The 16,369-nt window shown below is 42.0% G+C and overlaps 1 protein-coding gene across 1 annotated transcript in view; it reads left to right on the top strand.

The window, feature by feature from the left end:
• MTHFD1 (methylenetetrahydrofolate dehydrogenase, cyclohydrolase and formyltetrahydrofolate synthetase 1) overlaps nucleotides 1-13,728 on the top strand; it is a 48,205-nt gene extending 34,477 nt beyond the window's left edge. The window contains exons 19-28 of the mRNA XM_063333523.1: nucleotides 1,923-1,991; nucleotides 2,535-2,646; nucleotides 2,840-2,979; nucleotides 3,418-3,459; nucleotides 4,533-4,633; nucleotides 5,581-5,758; nucleotides 6,917-7,024; nucleotides 8,245-8,397; nucleotides 12,506-12,614; nucleotides 12,791-13,728. Coding sequence (XP_063189593.1) covers nucleotides 1,923-1,991; nucleotides 2,535-2,646; nucleotides 2,840-2,979; nucleotides 3,418-3,459; nucleotides 4,533-4,633; nucleotides 5,581-5,758; nucleotides 6,917-7,024; nucleotides 8,245-8,397; nucleotides 12,506-12,595 — 993 coding nt within the window. The 3' untranslated portion in view covers nucleotides 12,596-12,614; nucleotides 12,791-13,728. The remainder of the gene's footprint in view (nucleotides 1-1,922; nucleotides 1,992-2,534; nucleotides 2,647-2,839; nucleotides 2,980-3,417; nucleotides 3,460-4,532; nucleotides 4,634-5,580; nucleotides 5,759-6,916; nucleotides 7,025-8,244; nucleotides 8,398-12,505; nucleotides 12,615-12,790) is intronic.
• The last annotated feature ends 2,641 nt before the right edge of the window (nucleotides 13,729-16,369 follow it).

Raw genomic sequence — 16,369 nt, 5'->3', positions numbered from 1 at the left:
TGCTATGGGGTTTTTTTTGTTTTCTTGTGTGTTTGGGTTGGTGGTTTTCTTTTACTTCCTCCCAGGGTAAGCCTTAGAAACAGTAGATTATAGCAATGTGGCCTGACTCTGGCCTTGCAGAAAAAGGGCTAGGCTGGGAACCAATTATCTGTAAATTTCCTTATGTGAGACATTTGTTGGGAATGAGGGAGGGCATTTGACAAAGCTCTGTAGGCAGCTTTGAGATTTTAATTCCTACTGTTAGCATGCTGCCAGTTTAACCTTAAGTACCTGAGTTAAGCCCTGTTCTGGAAAAGGGGAGTCTCTCCTGCTGCCCATCAGCAGTGGAGGCAAATGGTGCTTGGTAGGGAGTTGCTTTTGTTTTTTGTAGAGTCCAGGTGATAGAAGTCTTTCATCTCAAGATTTTTAAACTTTTTTTTATTTTAAAACTAGTTATATTTAATTTTTTCCATTGCAACTGTGGAATGGGGGATGGTATCAGACCTGTCCAACAGGTTCTCTTGAATGTTGGGGTTTTTTTTTGTCCTGATGGTGGCCATTGACTTGCACTGTTAGGACTGTGTTACATACTCCTCATGCAGGCAGAAACGTGGTGATTGCAGAGACCAGACTGCCACAATAAGATGTCTGGGTCCTTCTGCTGTGATATGACCAGTGTCATGAGTGTGCTACCAGGAAGCGCAAAGAAACTGGGAAGAAATGTGGAATCAAAAAACAACTACAGGTTTTTAGAGATGGGATTTATTCATATGCCACTGAGTGACATCGTGGAAATCTTGCTCTGTAGTTTTCATTATTCTGGAGATGACTGAAATTTAAAGCTTATCCGTTAAATGTTAAATAAGCTTTCATGTGGCAAGATTGAAACTAATGAAACAAAGCAGTGAATGTCTCTTAAAAAAAAAACCTTTCGTATAATTGAGTGCTGCAATCCAATTGAAATTAAAAAGGAAGAAAAAGAAATCATGGTTCAAGGTTTTCATGACTGTTGTGAACATTTGGCTCAGTACCTATGATAGCAATTCTCACTATTTTTTGCAAGTGCTGGGTAACAGCCAATTTTGGTTTCTACTGGACTGTGTCAGTCACAAGGATGACCAGACCCCCATTTTCTTTTCCCAAAGCAGATGAGGATAAAATGCAAGCCTTCACTTTGCGGGAAGCAGAATTGGAGCAGCGTATATTGCTGCACCTTAGGGGAAACCTGGGCTCCAGTTTTTGCCTTTCACGATGTCAGCCTGGTCTTTCTCACGAGCACAGAGGTTCACTTTAAAAGTTATTTCTACACAAATCACTTGGCCAGAAGGTAGCAGCTTGTTATGGTGTTTTTAAGGCCAGTATGTAGAGCCTAGTTGCTGAAATGAGGAAGGCAAAAGTCCAAGACAGATCTACCTGCAAAACCCAAAAACATGGACATAGGCATAACTTTAAACTCCTTAGTATGTTTAGATATCGCAAAAGAAGGACAGTAATGCTACAGTTGAGTTATCAGGGTGATGAGTGTGGTCCAGTATTTGAACATGTGTAACGACTGTCCTCAAAAACTCCCTGCTTTGCGCCACTGAATGGTCTACAGTAAACCGCACGTACCTAAGAGTTACTCTGTCACTGCGGTTGTTTACTAACCTTGTTACAGCATTGAAACAGCAATTTGTTTTTTATGCCTTCTACCAATTACAAACACACTACAAAGTGATGGCCAAGCAAGGTCCCAACCAAGAGGCTGCACCAAGCAGAAACCGTAGATCCTCTTTCGAGGATGTAAAGGTCATATTCTGCCTCACTAGGGTTAGTTATATCTGGAGCAACTGCTGGTTCTGGTCCTGAAAGCTCACCAGGACAAAAGCAGTGCCTTGATACTGCATAGGAACTGTCTCAAAGTCTCGGTACGTCTGGAAACTAATTGCCCTTTTTTCTTTTAGGGAGTGACTGGTGCTCTGGCTGTCTTGATGAAAGATACTGTTAAGCCAAACCTCATGCAAACACTAGAGGTGAGTACGGATGACTTGCTATATGTGTGTTCTCAGAGCCAAGAATCAACCGGTACAGTTTGTTCATCACAATTAGCGTGGGGTTACTTGGTTTAGAGTTGGAGATTTCCTGTGGTTTCCTACCTAAGGTTCAGGGCTAGGGAAGAAGGCTAGCTTCTTTCTAGGTCTGCCATTGGCATGTGGGATGACCCCGAGGAAATGCACTAAACTCTGCTGTGTCTCTGTTTTGTTGTCTTTAGTGCAGGAAGCGTTTTGGGAGTCTAAATGTGGATGCAGGAGAATGGCAAAGAGTTGCTGGGATTTAGCCATCCTTTTCTTAAGCGGATTAATATCTCCACTTGTGCAGATTATTATAATCCTGTTTGCCCTGTAGTCCGTATTACTGATAACAAATATTTGATCAGAAGACTTTAAGATCTGTCTTCTAAAGGCATATTTCTTTACCTTCAGGTACCATAGTACTTAGCTCTGGAAATGCTACAGATTTGCTAAATTGTACCCTCTGATTTTCTCTTCCTCTCTCCCACATCCCCCCTTTTCTAGGGAACACCAGTGTTTGTTCATGCTGGACCTTTTGCCAATATTGCACATGGGAATTCTTCAGTGTTGGCAGACAAAATAGCACTGAAGCTTGTGGGTAAAGAGGGATTTGTTGGTAAGTGTGTAGGGTGGGTTTTTTCTTTGTTTTTTGTTTGTTTGTTTTGCAGGGAGGGATCTGTCTTTTTTCTATCATCACTGTCTTTGGAATTTTTTTGTCTTGGAAGAAGCTTCTGATTTATATAATCAGAGCATGATTTCTCCACCCAGCAACCTCTCACAAGCTTCTTTTCTTTTAATTCCTACTCTAGTTACAGAAGCAGGATTTGGTGCAGATATAGGCATGGAGAAATTCTTTAATATTAAGTGCCGCTATTCTGGTCTCCGACCTCATGTGGTGGTGTTGGTTGCTACTGTCCGAGCTCTGAAAATGCACGGAGGAGGGCCTGCAGTAAGTACTAGGCGAGGTTTTCTTTAGGCATGAGGGGCTGTTATTGTTATTCTGTTCCAGTCACTTAAAGCCCTGTAATATTTGATCTGCTTGTAACTGTTTTGAGATTTGCAGTTGTAAAAGGAATCCATATGTCCCAGTTGCTTGTAAGCTGCTTCACTGTAGTATGTTATAGGTACATACCTGATTGTTTTACTGTCCTAATGAAGTGCTTGTATGCTGGGGCATTCGTGATATTGCCACAGTAACTCATTTGTTGTATTGTGAGCGCATCTTGCAGTCTTTTATTTTTCCTTTTATTTTTTTCTTAGAAAAAATATCAGCCTGGAATAGAATGTTGTATCTTGACACCATTTAATAAGAATCAAGTACGAATTGGTGCCATGGATAAAAATCTTATGGTGTTCCATCTTTTTTCTTTTTTCCTTTGTTTCCCAGGTCACTGCTGGAGTACCTTTACCAAAGGAGTACACAGAAGAGGTAACCTTTAACTCTTGTGACAGTTGACCAACTAACTGCAGTCATGGCATGATATTGTCATGCAGTGCGTGCCTGGATATAGCTAGTGTGTGTCATTTCTTTAACTGCCAGGGAAATGCTTCCTCATACAAGCTGTAATGTTCTTCTTGCCTTTTTTTTTTTTTTTTAATGATGTTACTTTGGCTCTGCTCTCTCAAGCATTTGTTGTATTTGACCTAGCCAGTGTTCACAGCCTTTTTGTTTCTCCTAAGCTCACGCAATTGTCTGTGCGCTCAGTTTTTCATAGTAATAGCTATTCTGTGTCCCCAGACCTTCTCAGTATGGAGTAATTTCTTGGCTGAAATACTGTCTCTGAAAATATTCAGAGTGCCTCTCTAACTACTCTCTTATTCTTAGCAGCAGTTTCTGGTTTTATTTCCCTCTCCTCCTTTGCAAGCAGAGAGCAAAGTGAACGAAGATCTCAGCTTCTATCCTTATGCCTTGCATGGTTATGTACGCTTGGACAATTGGTCTGTCTCTGTTTACTTTGCTGCAGCTTTTTAACTTGTGGAGCTTCTGCATGGATTATTCTTTGCATAGGAAAGGATGAAATGTCTGGATTTCCATGAATAGTCTCTGACGCTGCAAAACGTAAATGTGTGTAAACCAAAAGCTCTTGCCACAGGACTTCAAACAAGTTTCATGAAATTCACTGCTAATGATATTTAATACATAAAGAGGAATGTGTCAGAGAGGAAAACGAGGCTTTACTGTGGGGAGTTAATGAGTATTAACTTACTAAGAATAACAAAAAAAACCTGTAAAAAGTGACTTATCTTACCTTGGCTTGGCAGCTGAAACCAGTGATCATTAGAAGTAGTCATTCCTTTTCCTGTCTTCCATCCAAGACCATACACTGGTCTGGATGCAGTCTGGGCTGCATCCAAGACTGTGCACTGGTCTGGCCTGTTCAGAAAGCAGCCTTTGTGGTTTCATTCTCATTTGGACATTTTTATCATTAGCTGTGGAAGTAGTGGATTTGGAACAAAATTTTCACTGCCCCTGATAAAATGTGCTTCCTGTCTTCTTTACAGAATCTTCAGCTGTTGGCAAAAGGCTGTAGTAACCTCAACAAGCAAATCCAAAATGCACGGATGTTTGGTGTCCCAGTAGTAGTGGCTGTCAATGCTTTCAAGTAAGTGAGCTGGGACACGTAAGTGATGCAAGGGAATAGAATTGTGGCACTTTATATGCTATGTTTAACACAAACTCTTGTTTTTGGTACTGTTGATGCATTGTTTGTGGCATTTTGCATTGCTGGAAGATGCTGAATAAATAGGGGAGCTCTGCTTAGTGATTTCAAATGCATTCCTTAGTTTAAATTAGCTTAGGATTTTATGATCAGTGACTATTACCTGCCATCACTGACACCCTGACTGGCCAAATTACTGTGGACGAAAGGTGCCTGTGATGATGTGGAATCTAAGCTCTCAATAGATGGTGAGGTGCCTGTGCTGTCGATAGCACTATGTTCAGTGGTCTCCTGCATGGAATAATTATATCCCGCTAAGAAGCATTTTGGGCTCTACACGTTGTACTGCCCAGGAAACAGAATCTGTGTGGGGTCTTTTTATGCAAGCAGAAGGGCTTTGAACTGGTGTGTTAAAGCTGATGCCAGTTGAAGCAGAGTAGCCAGCTAAAGATTCTGCATCTGAAATAAATGCATGTTGGCTGATTTAGAGCAGTTATGGTTTTTTAGCTTGTTGTGCACACATGATACAGCACCTCTAAATCAGCAATACTAATGCCTTTTTGAGTTTGCTTATGAAGACAGGAGTTGTATTGCTGATACAGGACAGATACAACATAAAGCCTGAAAAGCGGCTCTGTCGTTAGTCGTGGGTTTCTGCACGTTGTGCCAGAGCTACCTGTTGCTCTGTGTTCCTCTGTGGAGTAGCTTCCTTCACCAAGGTGGAGCAGGCTGTGGTGGATAGCCCCTCTGCAGCTTCCTGACGGCTGGATTCTGTGGTTTCTTTAGACAGCTTTTGGATGTTGTCAACAAGAGTGAAAAATGGTTAGAACAAACGGTTCATTTACTATGTCTGCATTCTGGTACAAACGCACGAACTTTTCTCCTTACAGAACAGATACAAAGGCTGAACTGGCCCTTGTAGTACAACTGGCAAAGGAAGCAGGAGCGTTCGATGCTGTGGAGTGCACTCACTGGGCAGAGGGGGGTAAAGGAGCAGTTGCACTGGCCAAAGCTGTTCAGAGAGCATCACAGACCCCCAGCAACTTCAGGTTCCTCTATAATGTGGAGGTAAGAACTTGCAGTATTACAGAGGTATTTTGTAAGGTGGAGATCAGTTGGTTTCACGAGCCTAAGTTGCTGAAGGCTGTCTGAAGGGCTGCTCTGGGAATCCGAGAAGAAATTTGCTTTTAGAACGTGACGTTTATTCCACCGGTCTCAAAGACCTAGTTGGTCATTTCTTGTTGTTTTGACTATCCAAGTGAAATACTGATTACTTTTGACCCTGGAAGATGCTGCTGTGACTCTGCTGGAAATCACAAACAGGTTTCTGCTGTGGCAGCCATGTTCCAGGGTAGGGGAGAGTTTGCTTCTTGAGCTTGACACGTGCATTCCTATTGGAGCATGGACTGGAACAAGCCTGACCAAACCTGTTATCTTACTGCAGAGCTTCTGGATGCACTTGTTGCTCAGGATGGGAATCTGTACAATGGACTATGGAACAGAATTTGTCCATTTTTAACTTTTTTTTTTCTTTTCTTCTCTGCAAGTAAGGCTTATGGAGTCACGCCACAGGTCAGGGTGGAAGAGAGAGTTTGTGTGTGTATGTGTGTGTATTTCTAATGACTTTTTACTTAAGCAAATTCGACAGATGACTTGGAGGTAATGAAGTCACTGTCACCCAGGTTATGGCCAGAATCCTCCTTTAATAGCAAGCACCTATTCAAGAACTTAATGAGGTACAGAGCTATGTTGTTATATCTATTTTAGCTCTTTAACAGATGCTTTCAATTTTTCTTCTTTAACCTGTTTTATTTGTGCTTTTATTTAACCATTAACTTGTATTCCCTCCAGTTATTTTTGTACGCTTTTTCACTTTGAATTCAGAAAAAATAAAGATGTCCCTCTTGCAGCATGGGTAATTAACATGCAAGCACAGCTTATAAGAAATACTGTTGTGTATCTTTTTGTTTCTGACTGTAGTAAACTAGTTTTGCCCTCTTACCCTGAGAAACACCTGCAACAAGATAAATATAACCTGTTCTGAAAACCCTCAAATTACTGTATAGCTTTGTTCTATAGCAAGTGGGAATAGCTGTTGTATCTGCAGATGGGCATTGTGCAACACATATGAAGGATTGTGAAGCTGCTCTGATGTTATGGCTCTTTGTAGTTTGGCCACACTTCTTGCCTCTCTCTTTTTTTTTTTCTTTTTTTTTTTTTTAATAGCTCCCTGTTATAGATAAGATCAGGCTTATTGCACAGCAGATCTACGGGGCAAGTGACATTGAGCTACTTCCAGAAGCACAGGAGAAAGTCACCTTGTACACTAAGCAAGTGAGTTTTCCCACATCACCTGATACCAGTGGTGCTTTTTATTTGCAATGTTCATATTGAGCCGTGGTGTTCAAACTGCATGTGAAGGGAATCACGACTCAAATCATCTCCTTGTCCAGGACTCATTGGATGCTGCTATGGCAGAGGAGGAAGAGGAGGTGGTATGGGGAGGGAGAAACTGGCCCTGGCTTCTAGTGGAGAAGACAGAACTCATCTGGCCCAGTAGCATATCTACGATAGCATATGGGGAGAGAAGAGCCGGGGGGATTCAGTGGTCTTTCTTTACTGTACTCTCCAATCCTTCAGCAATTTGGGAATTAGGGAACTAGAAGTGGTCAGACTGGTGCTAAATAGTCTCTCATGATTTATTTTTTTTTTTTAATCTTTGAATCCATATGGATTTTTGACAGTCGTAATTATGTTGAGGAAAGGGTTCCACAGGTGATAACAATACTTCTTGTGGAAAAAACGTCTACTTTTATAAGTTTTGAACCTGGCATCTCGTTATTGAATTAGATACTTTCTGGTTTTTGCATTGCTTTTACTCTTCTCTAGCAAGGTGCTCTTGTGAATTTACTTGTTTCTGCATTAATGAAGGTCTGTAAAGGGCTTTGAAGAGAAGAGCAATGTGAGAACTAGCTATTCTTTGTTTACAGTGTGCTGGAACAATTTTGCTTTTGCAGTCTGTTTACTGCTGGTATATATAGTTTCTCACTTTTGTGGTTCTTGTATATTCCTTTACATGTCTATCAAAATACCATAGCTACGTAATTGCTACTTCCTTGTGACCTGCAATTATATTGATCAGACATTTCTAAATAACTGACCTCAGCTGAACAAGAACTTTAGTTCTGATGTGTTTAAATTAACATTTTGGGAAGAGGGTAGAAAGTGAGTTAGCTATCAAGGTTGTATGTGTAACACTTCCATATCGTTAATTTTTTTTCGTCAGTTGGATGTGCTGGGGGCCATGGTAGTTCTTTCTTTAATAGGTAGTGGGGGCAGAGAAAGAGTTTGAGAGAGAAGGAATGGGGATGCAGAATGGTCGACGGATCCGACAGGCTGTGGGTGAGGCAGTTGGTGAGGAATAAAATGTCCTGATAGAATGTCTGATGTCTGCAGAGAATGGCAGAATAGAGCAATTAGATTTGTGTACATAAAAAGTTACTGGTTTTTCACTTGTTTCTCTCCTCTTTCTCTCTCTTCATTGCCTTCCCCAGGGATTTGGAAACCTGCCAATCTGCATGGCTAAAACTCACTTATCGTTGTCTCATGACCCTGAACAAAAAGGAGCACCTACAGGTTTTATTCTGCCGATCCGAGACATTCGGGCCAGTGTTGGTGCTGGATTCCTGTATCCGCTAGTAGGAACGGTATGTGATTGAGTGAAACCCTCCACTGTGGGGCAAGGAAAAAAACTTCATGCACATTCCAGTAAGCAGTTACAAAAGGTATCTTTAATTAGGAGGGTCCTTGTCATTTACAGTTGGTGTTTTAACAGTCCAGTGTATTAGATGCCCTTAATAGATTATTTTTTTCAGGGGGAAAAGCGAAGCTAAAATAGACCATCAGACCATTTGAATACTTAGCAAGCTCTCCAGTGTACTCCTCAGGTCCCACGTATCTGTCTTTCTGAATTTTGAGAAAAGGGTGAGCTCTGTAGCTTATGAATTCTGGGAACTGCAGTCTGGTAGAGGGCATGGGAGAAATCCGTGGCCCACCTAATTGCCCTTGTGACTTTACATTCCTGATGAAAGCACTTTGCAGTATTGCAGGTGGACAGAGCAAGACAACTTCTCCAAAACTTACAAAGCAAACAGCTTTTGATGAGACACCTCCAAAATGAAGCTGACCTGTACTATTAATCATTTATCAGTCTCCCCTCCCATTTGATTCTAATGGTTTTGCTGACCATCTGTTTGCTGTTCAGCCTGCATCAGTTCCAGCGATTCATTTCACTATGCCCTTGAGTTTTTAGTTTCTGTTCTTTGACGTGATTGGCATAATGTCAGCTGAGAGGAGAGAGTATAGCTACAGTGGAAACAGGATCCTGGAATAGCTTTGATATGAATTGCCTGGCAGAAAGAGGAGGTACCTGCAAAACGAACTAACGTTCAGGTTTGCATCTAAAGGAAGAATGTTAGGGTGAAAGGATCCACTGGAAATCCTAACTGGAGAATCTCCTCTGGGCAGATGTTAAGTAACTTGTTAGATTATTTTAGGGGATGGAGCAGTTGGAGTGAGCAGCTCTGTCTTTTTCTTATTTTTTGGGCCTGAACCTTTTTCTGAAGTCTTCATGGCAACATGTTTGTTTTAAGAAGCTTTCAAAAGCATTAGGAGTCCATGGCTCAGACAATGAAATTTGCTAATTTGAGTTGGATCCCTTCTTTCTTCAAATGCTAGCTAGAGACAAATATTTGGATATCTTTTTCTTTTAATTCTTAAACAAAACAAAGAAGAGGTAGGTAAGGGTTTCCAGATTACCCAACGTAAATAAAATAACCACATCCTGATTAAAGTCTGGCTCATCCATCTTTTTAAAAAATAATGTGTGTTTTGGGATAAAATGAAAGATAGCATGCTTGTTCCTTTTATTATTGGCATTTTTTTGCAAGCCAAGATTTAATCCAAACAATGATTTATTTTATTGTTTTTATAAGCGCTGGAGAAGGAAAGGGTACACAGCATTAATGAGCTACACAAGAGAAATGTTTTCATACAGTAAAACTAATATTTTGGCTCTTATTTTGATGCCTTCAGTTTCTGTGAAGTTGGACTCTTCTGCTCCCTTCCCACATTCCTAACGTTTTCTTGGACATGTAGTAAGTCATGGTATTGATTCTGCCAGAATTAACAGCAAGTCTTCTGGTTAGGGACATGAAGATCACTCTTCTGTGGTGTCCACAAAGCCAGGGAAGGGTTGTCCTTTTGAGAAGCAATCCAGGGCACTTTGAATCAGATCACGATTTTAAACCCATTCAGCAGGAGATGTGTTAGCCTCAGAATAAACTTTTGGCAGCAACCATTGAACTGTGAGCTGAAAATGCAGCAAATATGTAGCTCTATGCAGAAGCTTTTATGAAAAATTTGAGGTGAAATTAATTACCGGTGCATGTGTATTCTTGCTGTCTGAAGTTAATCATAAAGGTATGTCACTTTCTTTTTTCCTCAGCTTCTGAGTTCTGAATTTTTCACTTTCTGCCTCAAAGTTGAAGCTGTTGTACTTTAATGAAGTACTTCGAGATTTTAACAGAAATATAATTTCAAAGATTATCTAGATTTAACTTTGAGCATGGAAGATAATGAAAGTGAAATAAATCGTTGGACTCAAATTGGTTTGGTTTCTTTTCTGGTTCTGCTGATGAATTGCAAAAAAACCAAATTATTTATTCAGCTCTGTTTTTTTAGTTCCTAAATGGTGTTTTTTTGGAAGTTCCACAAGTGTGACAAATAATACATGCTTAGTTGGTATTGGTTTTATTTCAAATCTTGCAAGGGGATTGTTGATACCCATGTGGTCTCATTTTTTCATGTAAGTAAATAGTGTGAATTGCCCTGTGTTCTTTTTCAGCATGTGGTATTGAAGGGGAGGAGGACAATGGAGGAAAAGTTCATTCCTTCATCTCTGAAAATGGAGTGCATTAAGCATTGGAGACACTTGTACAGAAAATTAGTAGCCTGGATGGAAATTATCCTGTACTGCGTAGAAATTCAGGGTTTGAGCAGACTGCTTTTAAGTAATAGATAGCAGAGTTGCCACTGTGGGCTGCCCTATGGATAGGAAAGGAGGAAAATTGACTGTTCCTGTCAAAATAGAAAGTGCAGGAAATAGTAAAGTCAGGCCCATCTTCAGCAATATGGCACCTCCTACTCTCTTCAGTGTCACTGTCTCAGCTCCTGCTGTGGCCCTCTGAATCTGTAGGTGGAGATCTGCAAAGCTCTGTGATTCTTCAGTGACACGTAAATAAAGAGGAAGTTTCTTGCTCTGCATGACCAGAGGCTGGCAGTGACTATGGTGAGAACAGGAAAACACCTCCAGGCACTTTGGATCTCTTAAAACCTCGGCTCTTGAGGGCAAAATATTCATGCAGATAAACACAAAGACTGGGGGTCTTCCCTGTAGCCCCCCCCTGTTCTCTGTCTGGGAAAGCAGCGGCTCTGACAAAAAGCTAGTACAATCCTAGAATTCATTATAAAGAGTAGACTTGAAGTGATTTTTACCTCCACGTAAGCCATGCAAGACCTGCAGTGGTATGGTACATACGGGACTGGTGTTAGCACTTGTAAACGGCTTAGGAAAATGGGATGGGACTCCGAAAGCTCCCTGAACAGTTTTGAGAACTGCAGAAAACGCCTAACCAATAGAGCTTTGCCTCCTTGCTGCTTAGCTTATTATCAAAAGGAAGATTGGGAGGTAATTTGATTAGTGTGCAAACTCCTTGCTCAGGGAGAAAATACCAGGTTGCCAAAGAGATCTTTAATCTAACGGAGACAGGCATAACAATACTGACTGTGAAAGCTGAGGCTCGATGATGCAGATAGAAAATTAGACCTTGAGTTTTTTTATTAAAGGGGCTAATGACCACTGGCACACACTACCAAGCATGGTCACGAGTTGCCCACCTTTGCAGAGTGTCCGTGTCAGCCTACCTGTGTTGCTGGGCTAAACGCTGAGTTAGGGAAGGGCATATACTGTCAGTATTGTCCGTTGCATTAGTAAATCAGGCCAAGTCTAGTCCCTGCTGGGCTTGTGTTCAGCGGCTCTGAAACAGGGTGCTCAGCAGTGGGATAAGTGGAGAGGACTGGCCCGAGGCAGGTGTAGTGCTGGCAGCTGTTTGGCTAGCTTCAGTTCTGCCACTGCACGGCCCTTCTGACTTGAACGCCTCAGGAATGTTCCAGTTGGGAGAACTGACCTCTCCATCTCTGTTTAGGCTTTATTCCAGTTAAAAACAAAACCCCAAACTATTTAAACTCTCTTCTAAACAATAATTATTCGTAATTACTTAACACTTCAAGTTCTAGACTTTTCAAGAATTGTAATCAGCTGCGACTTTACAGTCAGCAAAGTTGTATTAAAACGTGTATCCTCATTTTAATAACCAGGAAACCGCCACAAGTAATTATTGTCTTGCCGCAGCAAAGTCCGTCAGCACTCACCTAGCAGTTAACTGGTCAGCTGGATATTTAAGTACTTTGCCAAATCTTGGGGTCAGTCCCTGACGCTGGGGTCAGGCAGAGGCAGAAGCCAAACTAAATCCTCATCATAAACCCCAAAACCCCTAGATCTGTCTACTGAGCAAGGAGTTCCTGATTCTTGCAGTATTCTTCAAAATGATACGTGACCATCATCCAACTAGTATGTACATGTGCAAGGAGCTGCATTGGCTGTTGCCATCGTAGTCTTCAGCAGTGATTTGATATTCTGTCTTCTGCACGAAACTATGCTGCTTCCATTTTAACATTTTATCTTTTGTTGTCCAGATGAGCACTATGCCAGGACTTCCTACAAGACCCTGTTTCTATGATATAGACTTGGACCCAGTGTCAGGAGAAGTAAATGGGCTCTTTTGAAAGGAATTACTAACCAAAGGTAGGTGCCTTCTTGAAGGCTTTCAATATTTGGGCTTTATTTCTCATCTTGAGATAATGGAGTTAAGCCAATCTCATATTATGCCATATGTTTCCAAATGACATTTGATTTATAATTCAGCATGAAAGTTGCCTGCAGTACTATATAATAATAATTAAATTTATTTTTCTTTTTAGCTCCCAGAAGAACACCTGATGAGTCATGTAAACAGAACGATGCCCTGATTATTTTTTTGTTTTAAGTCGAAACAAGATATGACTGATAATATAGTGCAAGAAGTGACTTGGAAGGAGGAGTGCTGAAGAATCAACCCCTTACTTTTAATCTGTAATAATTTTTAAACTGCTGTATTCCAAGCTAGTTGACACTGACCATATAAAGCAGACTTCCTCTACAAACCTCCTGCTTCATAATTGTAGCTGAAGCAGAATACAGAAGCTTGGGTTTAGTGACCTCTTTTGATTCAGTGACATGATTTTAATAATTAAAAATCCTAAAGCTGGAGCTGTTTGAAACAGTCTTGGGACTTAATTGTCTTAACCATAGGGTTTTTGTAGCATATATTATCTTTGAAAGTCTTGTACACTGCATAGTCGTATTTTCCGTACTGAATGCACTTCTCGCACTATGGGAGAAACTGCTGTGCTCTGAAACTGCACCGATGCCTCTTTTAAAGAGGGAGCAAGGAGGAATCCCCTTTGCTTCTCATCTCTCCAGAAATGCTTACCCTGGCTTCTGCTGTGAATTATTCCTGCAGGCACCTGAGCCACATCAAATTTCCCTTTTGGAAAGCCCAGCTTTCTATTAAAAAATTCTACTGTTAATGGAAATCCAACCTCTGGATATCAGATCTATGGAGACTGGATCTCTGGCCTGTATCTGTGGCTTTTACCAAAGGTGTCTTTTGCACCATTTTATGCCCAATGATAAGTACAGTTACACCGTTGATGAGTCTTGTTTCCTAGAGTACCTTTTAGGTGAACAGAGACAACGTGAGTAATGATCAAGTAATCTGTATCAGCTTTTGCCAGCAGGCCAAAAATCATTTTGTAACACAAAAATATAGTTCCCATCAATTTTTTAACTAATACAAATAAACTGGTAAATACTCAAAGTGCTTTTGGGGTTTTAATGCATGCACTGAGATTACTGAAGTAGAACTTATTTCTGTAATTAAGTGTACAGAGCAGCAATCCTAGTATTGACAACTAGAAGTGATTATTGCAGTAACAAGTTGCCTGCAATGCACCACTCTGTGTGTGTGTGTTTAATCTTGTTTCCTTTCCTGGATGATGTATGTCATCTATAGGAAATAAACTACCTGAATTATTCCATGGATTTGAGATACTTGCAGCTGATTGCAAAAGATTGGAATTAAGACTTGCACGGCCCATCTGCTTGCATCAGAACTGAATCTAAAACATTCCGATGTTGGTGAGAACTGTGAGAGTCAGGAACTAGGTGTGCACCAATGTAAGGGCGCAGTGGTAGTACACACATACTGGGTATATATATGGAGAGAGAGAGAGATCTGTATCTCTGAAGTTATTCAGGATGGGAGAATAATTATACAAAAATTACCTGGTTGTCACAGAAGCAAAGACAGAATAGCTTAAATTGGCGTAAGAGCATTTGAGATGCATTCACAGCCTCCTAAAATTATTTTTTTTTTCCGATGGTATTCAGCTGAGGAGTTATTGGCAGCCAGGTTTGCCAGAGCACACAGAGGTCCCTTGCAGGGGGTCAGAAGGGCTGTTCCCCGGTTTGGGGCTACCCTCTGCCTGGCTGAAAGTGCCTCTTCACATGCAGCACCTTGGCCAAGCCTTCCCTTGAAGCAGGTTGCCAGAGCTGATGCTGCCAAGTCTGCTGTCAGTTCCTACATTTAATCTTCCCTGCCACACTGCTTTCCTGCGAGTGCTCTGTGTTCCACCTTCATTTTATGCTTATGAAAGATGGGATAAGTGCAAATTTATGCTAAGATTAGCCTCCTTTTAGTTTAGCATGAGATCATAGACATGTGCTTGAGAGAGACGGTTCAAGAGGTTGCTAGTCCACCTCCTGCAGTGAGGCTCAGGCATGCAACTGTTTAAGGGTTTGGTACGCACGGCAGGACTGCTGGCAACAAAGCAGAAGGGCCAAAAAATAACCCCAAGCACCTCTAGAGGTTAATGGGGAATGCTTTTCTAACCCGCACTGTTGGGACGCGAGCGCTCCCGTGTCCCTACTCTAGGTCTTGCAGGACTGATACATAAATAGGTTGTTTTTTCTTAACACTCTACTTAGCAACTAAGTATGCTGGCTAGTCCTTGCCCTGTCAAATAGGACACAAAGGACACTTAATTCCTTCTAACTTAATATTGGAAGGTTGTCTTCCTGTTGCCTAGAGAAAAAACTAATTACATACAAATTTGTTCTGTGTGGGCTGTTTGTGGGCCCAGAGCCCTGAGCTGGTGTTATGGCCATCCGGTCCCTGAGCTCTGCTGTAATGAGGGTCCTGCGTCACGTCATGTAAGAAATAACACAGGTGGGGTTTTTTTGACTAGTGATAAGGTCAGAAGAAAAAGGAGAAGGTGTTGCTTGGCTGGCTTTTTGCACATCACCAGCACTTCAGTGGGGGCCCAGAAAGAAAACCAGAGCCTACAACCAGGTGGGATCTCCTTTCAAGCTTATCCATCTTCTGACCAGATCCTCTGCTTGCCTGCAGACCCTGTTATTTCTTTCCCTTGCACCATAGCCTGTGGCGCTACCATCTTCCCCTGGAGCGGCAGGAATAATTGAATTCCATGTGAGGTGTTTCTGAATGGGATTGATGAGAACCTGCCACCCCCCAGGCAGCACTTGCCCGTTATCCGTCTTTAGGTTAGCCACTCTCATTACCGCTGCCTGCCTTCCTCCCTCACGCCTCCCACTGCAACGAGGGGAAACCTCCTCGCGCTGAGGAGCCTTGCTTGGCTTTAATGCAGAAGTCGGTCGTAATTAGAGCCCCACCATCCGCCCCGGGGAGACACGCTCTTTCCAAATGAAGATTATTATCCTGAGTGAATGCGAGCAAACACATCTCATAGGGGAGTTTTTACAAAGGCAATTCCTTGTGGTTGCTTGATCCACGTTTCTGCCCTGCTGGCTGACATTTCAGCCCAACAAACCCATTTTGTCCCTTTTTTCCCATGAAGAAGCTAGGGAGGGGGAAGGCCACCTGTATTTTTCTAAGGCTGGCCTCCGCTGGAAGCCACTTGCACGTTCAGTGTGGTGCTTTGCCTGGTTTCTTATGTGCAAACATGCTGTGAAGTAGTTAACGTCCTTAAAACAGTTGTGGGCGTCAGTCAGCTCCCCGTGGAGCTGAACGGGGCCATTCAAGCATCTCAAACTATAGTTTCATGTAGTTCCTCAGCTGCACTTGATAGTCCTTTTTCTGGAGCCCCTCCCATCAATCATAACAGCTGGAGATGCAATTTTTTCTACATCAGATCTCAGCTGCTTTGGAGAAAAAAGGCTCATATGAAAGGCGAGGATTTCAGGCAAGGATTAGTTTAAACCCAAGAACTGGCTGTCCTTCCCACCACCTCTGAAGGTGTAGCTCCTGCAGTGACCCAAAGTGTGTGCTTAAAGCTGCAAAGGTTTCAGGTGGGACAAAAAAAAACCAGCTGCCAAGAGCGAGACCCCCTTCCTTCGCACGGGGCCAGGCAAACGCTGGATCCGCAAATGCCAGTGGTCCCATCTTCCCGGGCATGCGTCGGGATCCAAACTGCAAACCA

This window comes from Chroicocephalus ridibundus, chromosome 4 (assembly GCF_963924245.1).
Source record: "Chroicocephalus ridibundus chromosome 4, bChrRid1.1, whole genome shotgun sequence".
Taxonomy (NCBI): Eukaryota; Metazoa; Chordata; class Aves; order Charadriiformes; family Laridae; genus Chroicocephalus; species Chroicocephalus ridibundus.
The sequence above is the reverse complement of the archived record's forward strand: the minus strand, read 5'-3'. Positions and strand labels throughout refer to the sequence as shown.